Source organism: Notolepis coatsorum, assembly GCF_963971535.1.
Source record: "Notolepis coatsorum genome assembly, chromosome: 13".
Classification (NCBI taxonomy): Eukaryota; Metazoa; Chordata; class Actinopteri; order Aulopiformes; family Paralepididae; genus Notolepis; species Notolepis coatsorum.
In genome coordinates this window covers 43,400,193-43,423,933 of record NC_140177.1, presented here as the reverse complement: position 1 = coordinate 43,423,933, position 23,741 = coordinate 43,400,193, and the positions used below count along the sequence as shown (strand labels likewise).

The 23,741-nt window shown below is 45.7% G+C and overlaps 1 protein-coding gene across 3 annotated transcripts in view; it reads right to left on the bottom strand.

Annotated features, from left to right (window-relative positions):
* The window catches only part of slc35a3b (solute carrier family 35 member A3b), a 107,662-nt gene that overhangs the window by 21,964 nt on the left and 61,957 nt on the right, over positions 1 to 23,741 (bottom strand). For all 3 annotated transcript variants that reach the window (XM_084326919.1, XM_084326918.1, XM_084326920.1), the window contains 3 exons: positions 23,384 to 23,538; positions 21,862 to 21,984; positions 2,997 to 3,171 (listed from right to left, as the gene is read on the bottom strand). In XM_084326919.1, the coding sequence (XP_084183045.1) occupies positions 2,997 to 3,171; positions 21,862 to 21,984; positions 23,384 to 23,538 (453 nt within the window). The remainder of the gene's footprint in view (positions 1 to 2,996; positions 3,172 to 21,861; positions 21,985 to 23,383; positions 23,539 to 23,741) is intronic.

The window sequence follows — 23,741 nt, the reverse complement described above, 5'->3', positions numbered from 1 at the left end:
AATAAACCATTTGGATACCATCTGACCTCAGGTAAGGAATCTATGTTATCAGTGTTAGGATAATCAGACTTGTTTTCACAGAGATATAAGCGTTTATGTGATATGTGATATAGCTGTTTTGACTGTAAAAGCCATGAGGAAATAACAGCAGCGATGATCAGCGCACGGCACGAGCGTGCGTGCGCACACATATACTATCGATCATCTAGCGTTTATTTGAAAACGATTCATAAATAGGCAGACAAATGACAACGTTCTGGAATATTCCAGTAAAAGGCGATTATCATAGAATGGGTTGTTTTTCCCCGGAAAACGGGTGATTTTCAAAATGCTCTCAAACGGAAATGAAGCGATAAAAATACAATCTGCCTTGCCAATGTTGACTGGAAAATGAGTCTTTGATAAGCGACGGGCAGATTAGACACATAGCCATAATTTAAAACATAGATTAGGCGATATTAACGTTAACATTGGCCGTGGACCGTGGCATTCAAGGGGGTAAAAAGGAAAACACGGCCGGCGCTCAAAGTGTTAACGTCGAAATCTGTGCGTACCCAGGAGATTTGCATGCTGAATCCCACTCATTCTTAAACTCAAAAGCGCGTTCGCGCTAAATTCATTTGCATATAGACACGCCCGCCATCTCCTTATAAGGCGAATGAGGCGGGTGTAAAACAGCCGAGTTTCGCCATCTGATCGCTGTCTGATATATTCAACAGGAAGCGCTTTGCAATCTCAAAATGACACACACACGACTCACGACTTGCGACTCAGTGCATGTGTGTGTGTTCCTGTGGGTCGCTCATCGCATGTGTGTGTGTTAATCTGATGACAAATAAAGACTTATACTTGTATTTATACGTATATGTACTGTATAGTGCGAAATAAATCGTTCCAGCAAAGTAGGCATACTGAACGACTGGCTGCGCGCTTGTCAAGAACCAATCGCGGTGCGTAGTATACTGATATATATAATGCCGCTGATCCATAATGCTCTCTCCTTTCAGAGAGAGATGACAGGTGAGGTGACAGATCCGGTATTTCCAAAGCTATAGGTTCGGAAATACCAGATCTGTCACCTGTCATCTCTCTCTATAATGTCCGTGGCTAAAACTCAGAGTGCGCTCAGAACTTTAGGTGTGGAGCAGAGTTTTGATTGATTGATTGAACATTTTATTAACAGATTGCAGAATGGGTACAATACAGTACAGCTCAATACACACAATTGTTAAGGGGATGCAGACCAGAGAAAGACTTTCGTCTTGTTTACATCAGGGTCCCCCATTTTCAATTAATCATAAATGACATACATGACATACAGATAGACAGTACTGCTACATCTATACAGAGAAGAGAAGAGAGGAGAGGAGAGGAGAGGAGAGGAGAGGAGAGGAGAGGAGAGGAGAGGAGAGGAGAGGAGAGGAGAGGAGAGGAGAGGAGAGGAGAGGTTGTAAATATGCGTTATATGCGTACGGCCTGGGCAGCCAGCATCTAACTGTTCTAACAGCAATATATAATCCATTTCCGAAGCAGAACGCACACAATAAGTTATAATAATAATTATTGAAAAGTTCTGCATGGGCTTATAAAGTCGTATTTGGGGGTACTGTATTTGGGGGCAATTGACCAATGGTTTGCTTTCAACCCATGAACTCCTTCCTCTCTCACCATTTTATATATATCTTTTTATTTTATCTACTAAAACTGTATTGTATTATATTGTTTGTTTTGTAAAGTGTCTTTGAGAATTAGGAAAAGCGCTATATAAATCTTATGTATTATTATTATTATGAATGGTAGGCTTTTTTAAATGTTTCTCATCTGGGTAAGAATTTCTTATTTCGGTAAGAGTGCTCTCGACCACTCTTATAATTTGTTCTTGCCTGAGAAAAAAGCAACAATAAGAAAACTTTGCTGAGGTAAGAACAAAGTAAGAGGAAATGCTAGTTAAGAACAAAATCTGTTCTTATATCGCTTCATGCATGAGGCCCAGTTATTATTATTACATTTATCTTATTATTTGTATTTAATATTTATATTGTAAAGTTAAAGCTATTATTTATTTATTTTAAATGTGTATTCTATAAGGCTGTCAATTGATCCAAACAAATGTGTGCATTAATCGCATTATTTTCTTGCGTTTAATCGTGTTAACGCATATTAAAAGTATTTATATCTGTAGGGGCTGCAGCCATAAAGAAATGCATGACAAAATGGTTAGGGAAAGTAATCATAAGTACTTATTGGTCACAGGAGTCTTCAATAACATTGAATGGCGATCCATTCTGTAAATACATTTGTTCTTTGATGTAACAATATCTTTGTTGGCAGACGACTCCTTTAGACAATCATTACCTACCAAGCATAATTAGCAAGCATAGCGACAGCGTACCTCAACCTGTGTACCGTTACTTAGTACTTGTTGCTCCACTGGGAAATAATGTTCTGCATCATTTAGACAACTTGGTTTAATCCAAGTCAGTTTGGAAACTTTGTATGAAGAAATAAGACACTCAGGGATGTCTGGTCAGTGGTCACATACTATTCTCCGGGTTGGTATGTCAGAGTGATCCAGGAACATAAACACAACAGCCACCCAGCTGAATGTCAATGCTATGGGAGGCGGTTGGGGTAAAAAAGGCTAATGCGATTAATTGTGTAAATATTTTGTATGTATCTAAAGAATTAACACATTAATATTGATAGTCCTAGTATTTTATTTATGATTTAAACACGTACTATGCAAATAAAACAAAAGGCATGCTGTTCTCACAGCATGTAAGAGCTCACACAAACATTTCATGGCCTCACGAAATCAGAGCCCATTCATTGTCAATGGAGCAGCCCCAGATCACATCACCAATTGGAGGGTTCTCTGATTTCTAGCCTCAGGAGAGTGGTGCGTGTTCACAAATACTGACTTAACTGTCCTGGGGCACAGGAAGAACATACATGAATTCTTAATAAAATGGGTGACATTCCCCTTTAATGCTTACCCAGCTGTATGTTGCGGACCCACACACTCTGTTTGGTTTCCTTGAGGATCTTCTCAAAGTAAACTCCAGCAAAGCCACTGGAAAAGCAGGCTATCAGCACAGCTGTCAGCCCTACGACCTGGGAGCCTGCTGACAGTGGCTTCTGCAAGGGATCAGCCTCCGACTCTGTTGGCCACTGTGGACGTCGAAAAACACATATTATGACCAATGACAAAATGGTACAGTGGTGGAGTATAGACAGCTGCCAGGGTGAAAACCTTTTCAGGAATTATCGGCCCTGGTGAAACCTAGTGAAACATATTAAAGGAAAACTCCAACATTTTGGGAAATTAGCTTATTTAACATCTTTCCTGGGCCCTATTCCTGAAGTTTAGTTTTTATTCCAGGGCCATATGTGCACTAAACTCAGTTAAATTTTAAAACAACAGTCTCCCTTGCACCCTCCCCCCCCCCCCCCCCCCCCCACGCACACGCACACACAACATTAAGGGATAGTGCAATTATCTTTTACACCCCCCTGTTTTTATTAATGTTATTTATGCCCTACTCCTGTTTTTATATTTAATACTGTGTTTAGGACTGTGTTTTTATGTTTTTATATTTTTACTAGCACCTAGGGCTGCACTTAAAATTTCGTTGTAACAACTGTAACAATGACAATAAAGATCTATTCTATTCTATTCTATTATTCTATTCTATTCCCCGTACCTGGTTCAACTAAGTCCCATTATCCAGATTCAATTAACCCGATGTTTGAATCCGGGTTATATAGTCGTACTGGCGAATCGCGTCTTGCTCTTCGCCATCGAGATGTACCTCATCTCCAGTACCTACTGTACTTCATTAACGAAAAACAAATGCACCCAGCATCTGACCAGGCCCGGCCCCAGTGCCGTACTATAAAGGCAGCAAGCGTGGTCACCACTCGCCCTTCCTCTATTTCGTTTCCATCATGGCGGATGCTTGCACCCTGTGAACTAGCGTTATGAAAAGTATAAGAGAAATTGCGCAATGTTGGGTATTCGCCGAAGATTTCCCAGCCCCTGGAATCTTCTCGGCATGTTCCAACGGCACGTCGGGTCTGTCCTGGTGTTCCTCGTCTCTTGGCAGCGGTTCGAGGGACAGCGTGCGATGTTTAGCTATCGAGCTAACTCGCACCAGGTAGGCTCTGTGCCATCAGGCATTAACGCTGGTGTTAGTAATGCTGCTTGTTGTTCTGTTGGACAACCGAGTTGTGTATCGGCGCAAGGGGCAGGATGTCTGGGTGAACGTCCCTCTGAGTTGGACGTTTTCCAGGCTGCCCTGGAGCGCGCTGCTAATACTAAATGCTATAATGCTGGGTCACTGTTCTAATGTTCCCCGCTGTGGGATGTCACTAGGCATAACAATGCTGGCGTTGGAAGGCGGCTAGGTGGTGTAGTGGGCAAGGCACTCGCCACCAGTGTGGAGACGCTAGGATTCGCGTGTTCGAATCCAGCTCTCCACATTGTTTTCAGTTTAGCTGGTTGTCCGCAGTAATACACATTGGCCGTATTACGGGGAGGGAAAACTGAAGGGTGGGGATCGAAAGTTGTGAACAAGCGACTCCTACAAGTCGGTTGGTGCGCCTGCGCAGTAGAATCAGGAAGTGTCGGGGGCAGCGTGAGCCTCCCACGCGTTACTCCTCGACACTGAGAGATCGAGCTGCGCAGGTGAAAAGATGCGACTGCTGTTACCTCAAGTACCGGAGGGGACTTGTGCTATGTATGACTTAGTCCACATTGCAGCCGGCTTGTGGGAGGCAAGAAACAGCGTTCGTGACAGGGGAGGGTTGAATTGGATGATACGAAATTGGGATGGGAGAAAATATAGAAAAATGGGAGAAAAAGTGGATAAAAAAAAAACAATGCTGGCGTTGGTGATGTTGCTTGGGTTGTCCCGGGAGACAACCGAGTTGTGTATCGGCGCCAGGGGCAGGATGTCTGGGTAAACGCTGTTGTTTTCCCCGTTACCCTGGAGTGCGTGGCTAACGCTATGCTATGCTGGGCTACTGTTTCTGTTTTGTCTCCCCGCTGCGGGATTTCTGTCTACAGTCTTCCCTCCTCTTTTTTTTTTTTTTTTATTGGTCTTTTTCCCCCTCCATTTTTTCCTCCGATTTTCTCCCATCCCAATGTTAGTTGTATGCCAATTCCCAGTCCCTTCCTGGTCGCTGCGCACTTACCCCCCACAGTCAGATCATCTGGGAGAGTGGAGGCTACCACGTGCTTCCTCCGACACACGTCCAGCCAATCACCGCTTCTTTTCACCTGGCAGCGCGGATTCTCATTGAGAGGGCGTAGCGTGTGGGAGGACCACACTATCCCCCTCACGTCCAATCCGCGCTTAGCAGGCGCCCCGACCGAACTGTAGGAGTCGCTGTTTACAACGACCCGGACCCACCCCGCCAGCTTCTCCCACCCTCTGATACAGCCAATTGTATCAGTGCAGACGGCCAGCCAAGCTGGTGACAACCCCGGAGCTGTGAGCTGGATTCGAACAGGCAAATCCAGCTCAGCTCCGGGGCTGGTGACGAACGCAATCTCCGCTCGGCCACCTAACCGCCCCAGTCTTCCCTCCTCTTAACCATTCATGCTGACGGTCAATCGGTGTCTACTGGGGAGTATTGCGGGGGGGCTTTGTTTACCTTTTCATGGGTAAATGGGCTGAGGTCTAGGGCTGGTGTGCTGTTTGTGAATATTATGAATGAATGTGGGACTGGTTCTTTGGTCCGCATCCCCTTAACGTTGTGTGTATGGGCTAGCCCATTCTACAGTATATTGGTGGTGTTTAGTTCATTTATTCATTAACCCCTTCATGGTGCACACCACAGTGGAGGTTGCTGGTTGCAACCACTACTGGTGCTCCGTGTTTAGCATCAGTCCTTTGCTTTTAACATGTTGAAACAGTGCCCCGCCCGGCCGACGCCATGAGGTGGGTCGGCCCGGCGAGTGGCTGGTGGGCTGTTAAAGCCTGTTCCGCCACGGTATGGAATTGGCAGCGATTAGTGTTCGAATTGCTGTTTTTTCTGTCAAAAATGGTGTCTGGTGGCGGGGCCTTGAGGGCCAGCCGACGTCGGAACATCGCGCGAGGTTGTTGACGTTATTAGCTTTGACCTAGCCGCAAGCTATAACCGCAGGGAGGTTCCCTCCTCAGGGCTCCCCTCTCCGCAGAGGATCTTGGTCTTCCGCTGGAGCGCGGGCGGTATTTGTCCTAGGCCCCACACCGCCTCACGCCGCGCAGCCAGAGGTGAGAGCACAGCCTCGTCAGCGACAGGCGGCCATGTTTCCCCCGCCAGAGGTATCCTGGGCGTTGAGTCAACAGGTGTCCACAAGGCCGACAGCCTTGGCGGCCGAGGGATCGGCCATGTTGGATGAGCACGGCCTGAGAAACCGTCGCCGTCCTGCGGTGAGCAGCCCGCTCTCCGATCACTCCCTCCCCCAACACCAGCGGAAAAGGGGCTCTGATTTGTTTCCTTTGGCTGCGGGCCGCAAGCCTTCGTTGAAGCGCATGCAGCCCCACGTTTCGCTTCTCATGGGGACAGAGGCTGACACCCAGTTGATGGCTGAGCCTGTCCATGAGAATGTTGTGCTGTCAAGCGGCTCCCACACCATAAGCTGTGTTTGGTTGAGCCTGGTGTTACGTTTGTCAACTACAAGTGTTGTCAGCAGGGGGGCTCGAGACCTTTTTGAGGCACACAGTGCGGGCTTCCCCGACCTCGCCTTCGCCAGGCCGGGTATCATGTTGGTGCCTCCCACTCCTGAAAGATTGGCAGTGGTCTCGCAGGCGCGCGTGATTTGGGTGGTAGTAATATCACTGCAGGGCTACGGTGTGTAGGAACCCATGGGGGCCTCACACCTTGCATGTCCAGCTGCAGAACAACTCCTCAGCATGTTCTGGAGGGGTGTTCAGTGGGGGAGCTTTTGTCACCTAGACTGATGTCAGCTTCCCCCGTATCAAACTGGCCCTTTCTGTCGGGGTCCCCCCCTTGGGTGCGATTGCCTCGTGGGCAGTGATGCCACAGATTACTTGTAAAAGTAATCCGATTACTGATTATTGATTACTCCTTTAAAAAGTAATCCAAGTTACTTTACTGATTACTTGATTATCAGAGTAACTTAGTTACTTTGAAAGTAACTAGGTTACGAAGTCGTCGTTCCCCCAACCGTTTTTTTTAAACGCTTTATTGAAAGTGCATAAATTGTTTTTAACTTGTTTCTCTGCACATAACGTAAATTGTTAAACTAGTGCTTCAGCTTCTGTACCATCAAGTATGGTAAAGCAACAGTCTATGATGCTCACAGCATTAGAGCAGCCAGCCAGTGGTTTTACAAAACCAGTGTATATCCATTCACATCTAACAAATGCAGGCTGAACTATTCAATTATATCAACTGTAACTATTAAATTGTTTTTATAAATGTCTCTCTATAAACATACAATCAGTCTCTCTTTAACATGTAAATTAACTGTAAATCTGGCAAATAAGAGCTTTTGCTCTGCCACCATCAAATATACATTAATCAAAAGGGAAAGATTGCAGAATGGGTACAGTACAGTACAGCTCAATACATACAATTGTTAAGGGGATGCAGACCAGAGAAAGACTTTTGTCTTGTTTACATCAGGGTCCCCCAGTGTTGTGATTCCAGATGCTTTCAATGCAATTGGATGTGCTGTTTTAAGCGGTAGACAGTATTTTGTTTCCTCCGCATATGAACGTGAAGTAGTGACTGAGGCTATACGAGCGTTTTGGGATGGAAGTCTGAACAGAAACTCACTTTTAATTTTGCCAAGCGTTTTGGGGTGGAATTCTCCGACGACGGAGCCCTGCTGTCACACGATTGGCGCATATGTCACATGACGTGCTGTGAAGACCCGCCCTACTCTGCCTCTGATTCGCAGACTGTGGATGGGGAATGTGATTGGGCCAAAGCAGAGTCACTCACAGACAGAGTGTCCAGTCACGCCGCGGGGACACATTCTTGTGTAACCCTTTCACTGCCACACTACGTCACTCCCAAAAGAAAAACAGCTCAAAATGTATTTTTGACTGTCGAAAACTAAATAAAATACTGCATTCCGCCTGCATTATGAATTTATGAGATAGTAACGAAATAGTAATGCACAGCCACTTGGACAAGTAACTGCAATCAGATTACTGGCTTTTAAAGATTAACGCGTTAGATTACTATTTTCGGGGGAAAGTAATCAGATTACAATAACGCGTTACTTAGTAACGCGTTACCGGCATCACTGCTCGTGGGTAGTGTCAGGGTCCGACCCGACTCCACAGAGCGCTCTGCTCGCACGGGTCCAGGGTTGGCTACGCACAGCGGGTGGGACCGGGCCGCCTATCTACAGTTCCTAGCGGACCTGCGCCAAATGGCGGCGGGTGCGTTGGAAGTATCATCACATATGGCTACAGCAGTACCATATGTTGAGGTGGATGGAGAGAACGCTGTGGCGGGGACTTGTATTTACACAACCCCACCCGTTTTCGGGTTTGGTACAGACCCTATTGTCAGGGTCACCAGCAGTGACAGCTCTGGTCAACGAGATCCAATTTCTGTGGACGAAGCAAGCCATCGTCGTGGCGTTTTCCTCCCGGTATTCTCTGGTGCCCGAGAAATCGGGAGGGGGGGGGGGTGTCAGACCCATGCTGGACCTGTCCCATGGGAAGGTTCAGCATTTTTTGGATCATCTCCTACCTGTTGAACACTGTCAGGTGGGGGCCTGGTTCTCCTCCATAGACCTGTAGGATGTGTATTCTCATCCCTGATCTTCCATCCTAGGGCTTACCTACGCTTCCTTTGCAGGGTTTAGCGTATGAGTACCAAAGGCTGCCGTTCGGCTTTTCTCTGGCTCCCTGCATCTTCACCAAATGCGTGGAGGCCGCACTGGGGCCTCTGCGTCATCAGGGATTACGGAGTGTATTCTGCCCTGACAACGTTCTGGTCCTTGGCGGTCAAGGTGGATCATCAGGTCTCATACCAGGCAGGTGGTGGAATTCCTACCAGCCTGGGGTTTGCTGTAGACTGGAAGTAGAGTACTCCTCTTCCCAGTCAACGGGTGGAGTGCTATGGGCATCCCTCTCAGAGCGTGTTGTCGACACGCTCGGGAGGTTCCGTCCTAGGACGGTTACGGCGCTGTCCGTGATACGCCTGCTCGGTATGATGGCATCTGCTCATTTCGTGGTCCCTCTTGGCCTCCTCTTCACCCCAGGAGGAGGTTACGGAGGTGGTTTTTTTCCAGTATGGAAATAGACCCGGTGAGAGGCAAGTGGAAGCGGCTAAGGTTCCCGTGTCAGTACTGGGGGACCTCGCCCCCTGGGGAGGGCCTGGGGTCCTCACCAGGGGGGTCCCCATGGGCAGTAGGCTGTCACATGTCACGTTTTTCACCGACGCCTCCCTCGCTGGAGACGCGTTGGGCCAACGCAGTAGGGAGCAGCTGGCAAGCCATGCTGCCCGGTCTGCGCTACGTTCAATGTGTTGATATTGAAGGCGGTCCTTCTGGTCCTAAAAACGGTGTTTGATCAGGACGGACAATACGACGTCAGCGTCGTATATCGACAGACAGGGAGGAGTACGCTCCCCCTGTCTGCACCGGGCGGCGGGCGGCTGGCTATGGGCGTTCTCCATATGTGCAGCCTGAGGGCTCTCCACATCCCCGGCAGGGTGAATGTGGGTACAGGTGTGATGTCGCGGGGCGGTCCTCACCCTGACGGGTGGGGATTACGTCCGGACATAGTCAGGCAGGTCTGGGACCGATGCCGTGCCGCCTGGGATTCTTTCCCCCCATACATCTGTTAGGTCAGTTGTTGGGGCGGGTACGTTGAGGAGCGCAGGTCCTTGATCCTGATTGCGCCGGACCGGGGCACAGCTGTGTGGTTCCCGGTCCTGATCCAGCTCTTGGTAGCCCCGTCGTGGCCTGTTCCTTGGTCATCGCGGGCCCTCTCTCAAGCGCACGGGTCTCTGTGTTAGTTCCCTGTGCTGGGCCAGCCACTGATGGGTTGGCTGGTGAGAGGGTGAGTCTGGAGGATGGATCCTTCTGTGGTTGGTACCATCCGGAACGCGCATGCTCCCTCCACTATCGCGGGTTACGCGGGTAGGTGGCGTATTTTCCAAGAGTGGTGTAAGGCCACCCTCTTGTGAAGTGTTTCCTGCTTGGCGCTCGGCGCCTTAAGCCGGTGAAACGTTCTCTGGCTCCGAGTTGGGATCTTCAATTGGTCCTTGGTCGGTTGTCCGAGGCCCCGTTTGAGCCTCTTGAGCAAGCGCCTTTGGAACAGCTGTCATTCAAGACTGCGTTCCTGCTGGCCATCACCTCCGCTAAGCGCGTGGGTGAGCTCTGTGCTCTCTCGGTGAGGCCTGAGTGTCTGTCTATTCGTTTCGATAGCGGTGCCACTCTGAGGCCTAACCCAGTCTTTGTGCCAAAAAATATCCGAAGCTCTTTTGTGCCGGGGATATTGTGGTTCAGGCGTTTTCATCCACCTCCTCACGCTAGTGAGTTAGAGGCGAGCCTTCACCTGTCATGTCCGGTCCGGGCTTGGGGATTTACCTCAGCCGTACTCAGGGCCTCAGGGCTACCGATCAACTTTTTGTCTGTTGCGGTGGCTCTCGTGCTGTTAAGGCACTGTCGAAACAGCGCCTGTCCCATTGGTTGTGCGAGGGCATTGCCCTTTGCTACACGTTGGCTGGGCTGGCCCCCCTGGGGGTGTCAGGGCGCACTCCACTCGTGGGGTGGCGGCCTCTGCCGCCCTGTTAGGAGGGGCCTCGGTGGAGGACATCATTGCTGCGGCCTCATGGTCCTCCCCGGGTCCCTTCGTAAGGTTTTACCTCGTGGACATGACCGGGGGTTCTGTCTCCCAGGCGGTTCTGAGGTCTGGAACCTCCCCTGCTTCCCACCTTTCGGTGGGTTAGCAGGGATGTGTGGGTGTGGACCACAAGGTGTTATGTCACACGTGGTCCCGCCTGTGCTGTGCGTTTAGAGGTTTCTAGTTCCCTCTTTTTCGCACTTGGGTGGAGTTGACTGCCGCCCCCTCTTCACTCACTAGGGACTCCCCTCCCCCCTGATGTGGGCTTACGGGTCCTCAGGGGGTGCATTTGTCGGTCCTCGCGTCTGCTCTGTCCCCATATATCGATGGCGAAGAGCAAGACGCGATTCGCCAGTACGACTATATAACGATAGGTTATGTATATAACCTAGTTATATGAGTACTGGCTGAGCGTCTTGCTCTTAGCGCGCCCTGAGGTCCCTTGGGAGGGTTTTTTCTGATGGAAACTTTTTCCGAGGAAGGGCGAGTGGTGACCACGCCTGCTGCCTTATAGTACGGCACTGGGGCGGGGCCTGGTCAGATGCTGGGTGCATTTGTTTTTCATTAATGAAGTACAGTAGGTACTGGAGATGAGGTACATCTCGATGGCGAAGAGCAAGACGCTCAGCCAGTACTCATATAACTAGGTTATATACATAACCTATCGTTTTCCCTGTTCCTCGAACGTTGATTCAGTCTCGTTAATTCGAACCAGACTTGATACTCAGGATAATTGCGAGCGGCCGCCTCACCTGAAAAGACAGCATGTGTCGATCGCAGAAATCCTGATTTTCTAATGGCATTGATTGATTGATTGATGGCAAGGCGCTCGCCACTAACGCAGGAGACGCTGGGTTCGAGCCCAGCTCTCAGCGTTGCTACCGGCTGGCCGGTCGTTCATACTAACACAATTGGCAAGGTGGGAGAGCTGGTGGGTGGGGATTGGACGTTGTGGACAGCGACTCCTACAGGTCGGTTTGGTGACGCCGGTGCGGCGGAAGCAGGAAGTAGCGGGGGCAGCGTGAGCCTCCCACGCGTTACTCCTCGCCACTGAGAGTTCAAGCTGCTGCGGTGAAAAGATGCGACAGGCTGCCTCCTCGTGTACCGGAGGGGACACGTGATGCAAGGCTTCTGTCCTCACTACAACCGACCAGTGGGAGGCATAGTCTAGCAACGTTCAAGACAGGAGAGGGAAGAATTGGATAATACGAAATTGGGATGGGAGAAAAAAAAATAAAAAATTGGGAGAAAAAGTGGATAAAAAAAGAGAAATACAAAGCGGAAAACACAACAGCCAGGAAATTAATCATCCACGTAGGATCAAATGACATCTCCAATCGACAGTCTGAAAATCTGAAATGTGATTTTATTGAATTGCTGAAAATGCTGGATTCCACAAACATCGAATCGCACATCAGTGGCCCCTTGCCAACAGTCTCTAAATCAGGGGTCTCAAACTCGATGATATTTTGCGGCCCCCTACTGGACATCAACGTTTATTGTTAATGCGGCCCGCGCGCAACTGTTTGCTGAGTCGTTGCGCGAGAGTTGGAAGTTTTATTTATTTTATCACTTGTTTAAACAGCAACGTTATGTTAGTGACTTGGTTGAAACGTGATTCCGGAGTGATATCAAGTAAAGTGGAAGCAAATGCATCCTCGCTATATCCTCTGACTGCGAGCAGTGCTCTGCATGTCCGGCTGCACTGCCACCGTCTGTCTGTGTATGAGTCTGGTCCAATTACATACGCGTCCCGTCAGCGTTTTTCCCCCTCACCCACAGTCTGCGAATCAGAGGCAGAGTAGGGGAGTAGGGCGGGTCTTCACGGACTGCATGTCGTCTCTCTCTTTCAGTTCAAGTCGGAGCAGAGTTGGCAGCGCATCTACAGTAAACTCGCTCCCAGTTTTATCTCTGTGAGATAAATGTAGCTATTAGCCTATTTTCGCCAGCAGGCAGCCAGCAGAAAAATATGGCATTTTCAAAGATGGTCAGTAAAAGAAAAGTCGACTGCAATTCAAAGGTGAATGGACGGGAAAATATGGGTTCATCCTGAGTCCCAGCCAGGGGCGTAGCTGGAGATTCTGGGCCCCATGAAAGAATCAATTTGTGGGCCCCCAATCTATTAAAAAATGTGGGGCCCCCAATCTATAAAAAAATGTGGGGCATTTATTTATTGATGAAAACGCATAATATGGTTTTTACCTATTTTTTTTATAATACAGGCAATTATACCTTTGAGTCATCTACATTAACTTACTTTAGGATAATAATACAACCATATTAATAAAAAGATAATAATAGTGTTCTCTGGGCCCCCCTCCCCCCAGTGCTGGGCCCTTGGAATCATCCTAAACCCCCCCCCCCCCCCCCCCCCCCAGCTACTCCCCTGGTCCCAGCACCAAACCAATTATGTGACTATAATGCCAAGAAACGGTAGCTATTTGAAAATAATGTATGACTGAAGTGATGGAGACCATGTTTGAAGGCAAACAAAAGCAAATCCCCCTCAGATCGCACAGCAACCAGAATAACTGAAATACTGGCTGGTGATTTGATTAAACAGCTTTGTGATAGAATAAAAAAAATGCACAGTGCATTTCCATAGCTGTGGATGAGTCCACTGACACCACTGAGAATCCTGAAGAACCGTTCATGTTCTGAAGAACTGTTCATGTTCTGAAATGTTATTGCTAAAGATTGAGAAGATTGGATCAGTTGTACTTTTTTTTTGAATACTTGAAACCCTTTTTTTGTGGAATATTTGATGCGGCCCAGCCTCACCCAGACTCTACCTCCAGCGGCCCCCAGGTAAATTGAGTTTGAGACCCCTGCTCTAAATTGACTGAAAGATTCAGCAGACTTCTCCAGCTAAACAAATGGCTCTCAACCGCTTGTGTGCTACACAATGTCAATTACATTGCAAACTTCGACATGTTCTGGAGACATGAACAGTTGTTCCAAAGGAATGGATTTTCTCTGAACAGATATGGAGGAAAAATGTTCACTTCCCACATTTTCTACTCCATCGACAACGGCCTTGCAACAAGCTCTAAGACAGACAGACAGACTCTGATGACGTCAAGACGATATCGGAGGACATACAGAGCAAGCTGATTGCTGAGGGGTCTGAACGACTGGATCGGATCGCGGAGGACATCCACAGGATTACAGCAGAACTAACAGCGCCCCCCCCCCCAGCTGCCCCCGTATCGACGTCAAGGCAGTATATCGGCGTTCACCGTCGCCCTTCCCCCCCAGCCTTTCCCCCCGTGTCACTCTCATCCTCCCCCCTCCCTCTTGATCGGGGATCCCCCTCCCCATCAACAACCCTAAAACGCAGGGCGCCCCTCCCCCCCAGCCCCCCCCCCCCATCTTTCCTCCCTTGTGTCACTCTCCTCCTCGCCCCTCCCTCTTGCCATGTCATCACCAAATTACCAGGCACCCTTTCCCCCCTCTCCCTCCTCATCCCTGCTCTCCCCACCTCTCCCCTCCCACCTCATCTCCCCCCACCTGCCTTTCACGCCAAAAATTGTCAAACTGGTAAATGCTGGTCGGATTTACAGCCAGGCATCTCCAAAACATCACAAAAGAACTATTCCGCCATCGTTCCTCGACAGCCCGCAACTGCAACCTCCGAAACGTCCACCATGCCCCCCACCTCACACCCAAACCATGCTGTTCCTGTTCTCACTACTATCAGACTCAAGAAGAAATGCCTGACTCGTACGGCATACTAACTAGAGATTAGTGTCACATAGCTGGCATTTTTCTGAAAACCCAAGCACATATTGTTCCATAGCATACGCCTTCAGTTGATCATGACAAATCCTTTCTTACCTTGACGATTAAAAAGCCTCCATAATTTAGTAAATAAAGCCGTAGCCAGCCAGCTAGCATTGATGCTATTAAAATGCTATCCACATTAGCTAAATAGCTAACCAACTAAATACAATAGACAGTGGTATCCTGAGGTAACGTTAAATACAACGTTTGCTAGTCGAAATTAGCAACCTCAGACCCATCATCGCTCAGCCAAGGCCGGCCACACCCACCATCACAAAAACACTGACAATGGCCCTTCTGAATGTTAGATTGTTGAGCAACAAATCTTTCTTAATCAATGATCTGATAACTGAAAAGAATTTGCAATGCATGTTCCTAGTCGAGACCTGGCTAAATTACATTACTGGTGCGACAACGCTGATAGAAGCCTGCCCTCCAAATTATAAGTATTATCAATCGGTCAGACAAAATAGAAAAGGGGGAGGGCTTGCCGCTATTTTATCTACATCGTTTGTATGTAATGACATTGACATGGGTGAATTTACATCATTTGAATATCTTGCTATTGAGCTCAAAGCTGAACTGTCTTTGCTCATCATCACATTGTACCGGCCACCAAAATACTCATCAATACTGTATTTCTGCATGAATTCTCAGAGCTAATCTCAGTCGGTATCCTTAGATGTGAAAGATTAATCATACATGGAGATCTGAATATTCATATAAATAAGAAGAACAACCCTAAGGCTATTGAGCTTACCAACCTACTGGACAGCTTTGAGCTAATACAACATGTAAATGAACCCACTCACCAACATGGTAACACCCTAGACTTAGTGATGACAACAAGGCTGAACATTGATAAAGTATCAGTAATCGAATTACCTATATCTGACCATCACTGTGTATTCTTCAATGCGCTAACCTAAACTTAACAGAGACAAAAAAGGTAACCATTGTAAAGCGAAGCGTACTAGATGACATTGCAGAAGAGAAGTTCTCAAACATCATGAGACAAACTGAACCATCCAGCCTGGACTGTTCTTTAAACTGCATGGTTGAAAATCTCAACAACACCCCATCATATACACTGGATGCTGTCGCTCCATTAACACTTTGGTTGCCTTGGGTTAAATTAATGATATACCATAGATTGCCAGCGCTATTTGTCTATGGAGAAAGTCCCCTTCTTTGCAGGGCTATAACTTTTTTAATTCTATTGCTACATTGCCATTATTAGGGCCCATTCAAAGTCCTATATGTATTGTTCATTGTGTAGCAACGTTAAACTTTTTCATTCACATATTCATAGTAAAGTATGGTCTAATGTATAAGTATGTTTTCATCTCTTTCTGCAACTTTCTCCAGAACGTGATATATAGCCCCAAATGCATTATATTGATGATGAAATACAGTTTGATGGCAATCAGCGCGATATAAAAAATTCCAACTAGACGTACTTCTAGAAGTTACTACACGTCATCTGATGTTGACCGGATGGGCGAGGGGGCGTTTATAATTCCGTGGGCAGCGTTATACCAATCATCTAATGTGGGTCAAATGTTGATAAAAGCAGTTAGTATCGAAGATGGTAACGTTACACGCTGAAACTCACCCCAGTCTCCGCGCGCCGTTGGGCGATCATCGTCGAGTAGAAATGTTATCATTATGGGATATATTATTACCCGGTCCATCTCCAGCTTGTATAATGGTATATACGTCCAAATCATGTTGTTTATCGAGTTATTGGCAATCGATCGCTATGTAGAGTGACGAGCTAGAATGCCGGAACCAATACCGAGTGCCCGGAAGTAATAGGGCCGACCAGCAAAACCTCTACTGCGCTTCCTGTTAAGCGGTTGCGCCGATCGGCCACCAGATGGCGCTCCTGAACCGCCAGAGAGCTCAGTGGGTCCTGCTGGTGGACCTCAGGCCAGCGGAGGGGGAATATGAATCCGATTCCAGATTTTTGAAATATTGATATAAGGACGCTGTACAGCGTCCCCCGGCAACTTTAGCATGGCCAGCAATGACGCTGTAAAGCGTTTTTAGGCAGTCAAAGTGTTAAAGGCAAAAAAAAGTCAAGTGACCAAATCTCCCCATGGTTAAATAATAGCAGTGTTGGTCAGACAAAGAGAATCTGTAGAGCTGCTGAACGAAAATGGAGGAAAACCAAGCTCACAGTCCACTGCAATATATATAAGGAAGCCATGACTGCCTATAACAAAGAAATACGAGTGGCAAGAAAGGACTATTTTTCTAAGATCATCACAGAGAATGTTGGAAACTCTAGAATATTATTATCAGCCATCGACCAGCTACTCAACACTGCCCCCACCCCTCCACAGACATCTGCATCAAAATGTGAAGAACTAGCATTATTCTTCAATACACCATCAGCAAACCCTGCGAAAAAGTAACCATAGGAAAATTAGCTTGCATTACATCAACTGAGCTTTACAAAACTGTCATGGAATGTAACTCCTCCACTTCCTGTATTGACCCTATACCCACAGCATTTTTTAAGCGAATATTCGAGAGTATTGCAAGTCATGTACTAAATATTATAAATACATCGCTTCTGACAGGTATTTTCCCAGATGCATTCAAAACAGCTGTCGTAAGACCCTTACCAAAGAAACACAAACTAGACAGTAATGTACTAACGAACTATAGGCCAATATCCAACCTCCCATTCATCAGCAAGATACTTGAGAAAATGTTCTCAATACAGATAAACTCTTTTCTCAAAGAAAACAACATCATGGAGGAATTTCAATCAGGCTTCAGAACGCACCATAGCACTGAAACTGCTCTTACAAAAATAATTAGTGACCTCAGAATAAGCTCTGATGCAAACAAAGTCTCAATTATCGTCCTATTAGATCTAAGCGCAGCGTTTGACACGATCGACCATGATATCCTAATAAATTGTCTAGAAAAGTTAGTTGGTCTTTCTGACTATGTATTAAACTGGTTCAGAACATATATCAAAGGGAGAAAATATTACGTCAGGCTTGGAGATCATTCTTCTGAGAAACATGACACCTACTTCGGAGTTCCATAGGGGAGCTGCCTTGGTCCATTATTATTCTCACTATACATGCTGCCACTCTGAGACATCATTAGAAAGCACAATGTATGTTTCCATAGTTACGCAGATGACACACAATTGTACATCTCTGCTGAACCAAATGATCACACAGCTATAAACTCCATTTCCGCCTGTCTCTTAGCAATAAACAAATGGATGACGAACAACTTCCAAAAATTAAATGAGGGCAAAACTGAAATCCTACTAGTCGGTCCTATAACAAAAAGAGAAATGTTACAGAGCAATATGGGGCAACTTACTCCTTACAACAAGGTGACAAAAACATAATTTTTCCACCTTAGAAACATAGCTACGGTACGGCCGTTTATAAATCAAAAAGACGCTGAAAAACTGATCCATGCCTTTATCTCAAGCCGACTTGACTACTGTAATGCACTCCTCACTGGCCTCCCAAAAAAAAACACAGAGCGACTCCAACTCATTCAAAACTCGGCAGCTAGGCTATACTAACTAGAACCAAGAGGAGAGACCACATCAGTCCTGTATTAGCTAACCTACACTGGCTTCCGGTAACATTTAGAATTGATTTCAAGGTCCTCCTCCTTATATACAAAGCACTAAATGGAACAGGACCAAGCTACATTGCAAATTATCTAGTCAACTATGTGCCTCCTAGAACATTGCGACCATCTACTACTGGTCTATTGAAGGTTCCAAGCCACAGTCTAAGGAAAATCTGGGATGCAGCCTTTGCAAACTATGCACCAAAGTTATGGAACACACTACCTTGACATTAGGGAAGCTAGATCTCTTAATATATTTTCAAAAATAAGCTAAACACGTACCTCTTCACCATAGCCTTCTAATACACCCTGCTGTTGATTGTACTGTAGCACTATTTTACTCTGTCCATTCTATTGCATAATTTTACTATCTATTCTATTCTACTATTCTGTTATTGCACTGTATTATTTTACTCTGTCTATTACTTTTTATTACAGGTTCATAACTGTCAGGTATTAAACTGTGTGGGTATCAAACAAGAGACTGTCAGGCTTTAAAACTGTGTAGGACCCAGGCCTAGAACTGCACCCTGAGAGAGGGAACTGCACCCTGAGAGGGAGGTTTGCCCTGGGTGGGAGGTTCAAAGGGTCAAAGTGGGTATAAAACAGGAGGGAAGACTGTCCAGTTTTAAACTGTGGATACCAAACAGAGAAGGTAAAGACAACTTTGAACTGTTGAACAGTAATCCAGAACTATTTTATTGCACTGTAAAATATATATATATTTTTTTATCTATTATATTCTACAATTGTATTGCACTGCACTATTGCACTATTTTACTCTGTCTATTTTATCGTACTCTTTTTATTATTGTCTATTTAAAACTTAATCAAACCATAAACAAGGTGGCCTGTTGGGATGTTAGATCCTACCCAAAGCTGTAAAGGAATGTGAATCCCTGCCCACATTCAAAACTGCCCTTAAGGAGCACCTACGGGAGGCTGCAATTCGAAACTGGCCACCGTAAATGCCCAAAACCCCCACCACCTCCTAATAGACAGTCTCCTCCCCACCGCATGTATATAATTCCCTCCCCGCCGTATGTATATTTCCCTCCCACCCACCCACCCCCTCCTAATGTACAGTCCCCTCCCCATCATATGTATATACTCTGTCAGGATCTAGGGGTAACAGTACTGTATATTTGAATACCGCCTATGTCACAAATGTATCAGTACTAAATACCTATATGTCCCTATGCCATAAATGTCATGTATGTTGTGTATGTCATAAATGTCTATATGAATTGAAAATGGGGGACCCTGATGGAAACAAGACAAACGTCTTTCTCAGGTCTGCATCCCCTTAACAATTGTATGTATTGAGCCGTACTGTATTGTACCCATTCTGCAATCTGTTAAATAAAGTTTTCATTCATTCAATGTAAAAAACTTTTTTTCTGTTGTGAAGCACTTTGAGCTGCAGTTTCTGTATGAAAGGTGCTATACAAATAAAGTGTATTATTATTATTATTTATAACTCATTATCAACATTGTTTGTACTTGATTTGTTCATCATTAAATAATGTTGTTTAATGTGTAGTAACACATTTGTAGATGCTTTGAAATTTTGATATGAAAAAACTATACTGTACCTCCATTTATTTGTTCATGTTCAACAAATGATTTGTTAAGACATTCATAAAACATCTATAAATCATTCACAGATGCTATTGTGTGCCCTAATCTAAAGTGAAGCCTATTCATCATTAACAAATGTCTAATACAGTTAATTATTTGTTAACTTTTTCATCATCTGTTACAAATGTTGTAGACAGCTTTCGGATACACCCTTCTTTGTGACATCAAACAGTGACAGAATTAGGACTATAGATAAATGCAATTGTATTAACATATAAAATACATGTGCACTGCACACATAACATATAGTGTAACTTAGGGGGCGTACTTGATGTGGTGGGCGCTAACGTTACATTCGAATTATGCGTTTGTTCCTAATGTGTGCTCAGTATGTGATGATGACATGAGGGTAATAATTATTTGTATTTTCAGGCTGTATAGGCGCCGATACAGCCTGAAAATACAAATAAGTATTACCCTGGTGTCATCACATACCGCAATATACTGAGCACACATTAGGAACAAACACATAATTCAAATGTAACGTTAGCGCCCACCACATCAAGTACGTCTACACAAAATATAAGAGTTGTAGGTCGGAAATGATGGAATAAATTTACCAACAAAAAAGGTGTTTAGCCTGCTCATACCTTAAAAGCGTGGGGCAGCACGAATAATTTACGAATGTATATGAATGGTTTGTTCATGATTAGTTCATTATCTACAAATACCATATAAAGGCCTTATAACTGAGTGTTATTATAAAGTGTTACCAAATACTCCTGCCATTGCCCTTGACCAAGGTACTGGCATTACAACTGGAGTTTGTCCCATGGGGGCCGCACTGTGTGGCTGCCCACTGTTCCTGAATAGTTAGGATGGGTCAATGCAGAGGACAAATTTCCCCAAGGAGATTAATAAAGGTTCAACTTAACTCAATTTATAACAATACTATTGTCATCATACGTTAATTCCAGCTCGATTGTCCATTTATTTCATTGCAATCCATCTGATCAACGTATGATGTCGTACTAAAGAAAGCCGTTACTGACAATCAAGGAATCATAAACGACCCCCCCCCCACCCCCTTTCCTTCACGCATGATGGAGCATAATGTATACCGAGCATATGCATTTGATTTTTTTAATATAGCGTGTATAGGAACGAAACGCCAATCAATTATGTATAATATGCGTCAGGGCCTATAACTCGCATTCCAGGAATTACTGCTCTACACTCTAAAAACATACTTATATTCACGACGGTACTAACACGACAATGTATGAATGGAAAAATATAACGTTCCCACATCCGGAACGATAGATACCCGATGTTGAATGGGCCATAGTAATGTCGATATAGCTATAATATTTAAAAAGTTATAGCCCGGCAAAGAAGGTGAGCGACTCCATAGGCTTACAGCACTGGCAGAGAGTTGTATAAGATGGGCAAACTGCGTGGCACAGAATGTGTTAAGTGTAAATGCCATAAAAATTGAGTAAATTGCCTTTTATCAAAATATTAACCATTAAATAAAGGTTGTAATCTGTAAATGTATTTGATTTTACTGTAATTTGACAGTAAGTATTTGGCAACCATTGATGGCAGACATTTACCGTTTTCTTGCAGCTTTTTTTCTTACAGTGTAGGCTGCAAACTAGCCTAGATTAGCACAAATTAATGGAAGTGGATGCGGATCAGCTAGCCTAGGCATTGGCCAGAAACACCCTGGGTTATAAAATAGGCTAGCTAATCCGTATCTGCTTCCATTGATTTGTGCTAAGCTTGTGACAGCTTTCTATTGAAGAACTTCCTTTAATTATTAATTATATCAATGGTTTTCTTGAAATATGTTTAAAAATCGGTCAGTGGGTTCAGCTAATTTCATTTGTTTTATTGGCTTGTTTTAAGGGTTTTCTCACAATATCATCATCTTTAAAACAACCTTAGTTCAAGGTGCAAAGGTCATTCTTTCAAGGTTTTAAGGTCATCTGTATTGAAACGAGTGAAATTATTCCATCCTATTGAAATGATCATTAGCTGCTGTGTTTAATACCTGTACAAGAGCGACGCCAGCCATTAGGATGAGCAGGGAGAGCCATTGATAGAGGCCCAGCCTTCTACCCAGCATGGAGACCGAGAACAGCGCTGTGGTGAGGATCTTCAGCTGATAAGTCACCTGTAGAACGTGAGAGCAAGACAAGCAAAACACTGAAACACAGCACAACAGCACATACATCTAAAGCTCCTTTCGCACCATGCACTGGACCACACGTTAATTGTAACGTGCGATCGCATTCAAATTATTCCTAGCAGAGTTTACCCTCTCAGCACCCAAGTCCTAAGTCTGCGTAATGACAAACTGCGCACTGTCCAAACACAAGCAGATCATTATTGGCAGTATTCACACAGCGAGCAGGCATGAGCGTATTAATTAATATACTGTAGACATCGATCGTGTTGCAGAGACTGGTGTTAAAATCCGAATAGCCCTTTCCTGGAAACATGTTGTTTTCCATTAGGTACACAGTCTTGTAACATGACTTTTTTCTTGTTATTTTTCAAATGTAAAAACGCAGATGTCATTTCATTATGCTCAACTCTGCTCCCGTCAAATGTCAGACCAATTGAATAAGTGGAACCGTTATAAACCCTCTACTTTGAGAAACGCCTATGGTACAAAATAACTATAGGCAATAACGGGTCTTAAAACTATCTCCCCAGGTCTATTTACACCCCCGGGTCATATTTACACCTCACATATGCAACCCCAGACCCCCTCCCGCCCGCGTGTACCTGTTCCGCAACAGTAAGTGACTTCCGGGGTAGGCCTGATTGGCCCCGACAGGCACGTGACGCGGCAAACTCAGGACGCGCAACGAGGCTGCTGAGAGCTGTCGCGCGGAAATAGGCTGTCTATTGCCATTCTCTAACACAAACTCTAACCTTAACCAGCTCCTTAACAGCGCCTAAACTTAACCGTTCTAACCTTAACCAACTCCGAAACAATGCCTAACCTTAACCTTAACCTTAACCATGCCTAACCTTAACCATAGAAAGAATATTGCCATTCTCTAAGACAAACTCTAACCTTAACCAGCTCCTTAACAGCGCCTAAACTTAACCGTTCTAACCTTAACCAACTCCGAAACAATGCCTAACCTTAACCTTAACCATAACCATGCCTAACCTTAACCGGCGAAAGAATACACGTTAAAAAAAAAATCACGTAAAAAAAAAAAGATTTGATGGGATTCGAACTCACCAACAACGGACCGCAGGATCACAGGACCGCTTCTCTGCCAGGTGAGCTATAGCGCCGAATGAGAGTCATGGCGTATTTGGACGGTTACGTAATTCCGTAAGCTCTGCCACTCGGCTCCGCGGAGCGTGCCGCGCGGCAGAGAAAGTTGCGCGTCACGTGCCTGTCGGGGCCAATCAGGCCTACCCCGGAAGTCACTTACTGTTGCGGAACAGCTACACGCCTCCCGCCCACCCTCATGCCCACAATCTCAACCCACCATCTCCACCCAGCTTTTTGTAACATTAAACAAGTATGTGTATAAAACAAGTATAACCTGATAGGTGGCAGCATCCAGGTTGGATAAGGCAATAAAGAGCAGGTTGTTCTGCAGGGTGTAGATCCCTGAGGGAATGGCCAGCTTCATGGTCTCCATGGGCTTGTTCACAATCTCCTCCTTCAGGGTCCTATTCAATGCCCGAACACTGAAATCTGAGGAAGAGGGGCATGCTGGTTAGACACTAAGGGACCACCCAAGACGCTTGGGGGGGGGGGGGGGGAGTGAGAAATAGGAGGAAGATAAAAAGAAAAAAGGAATCCCAACCTGAGCACGGCAGTAAAATGACTGCCGTGTGTGAATATGGCCAGTAGGGAGAGACTCAATACCAACACATAGACTCAAGGAGTTCCTAAGC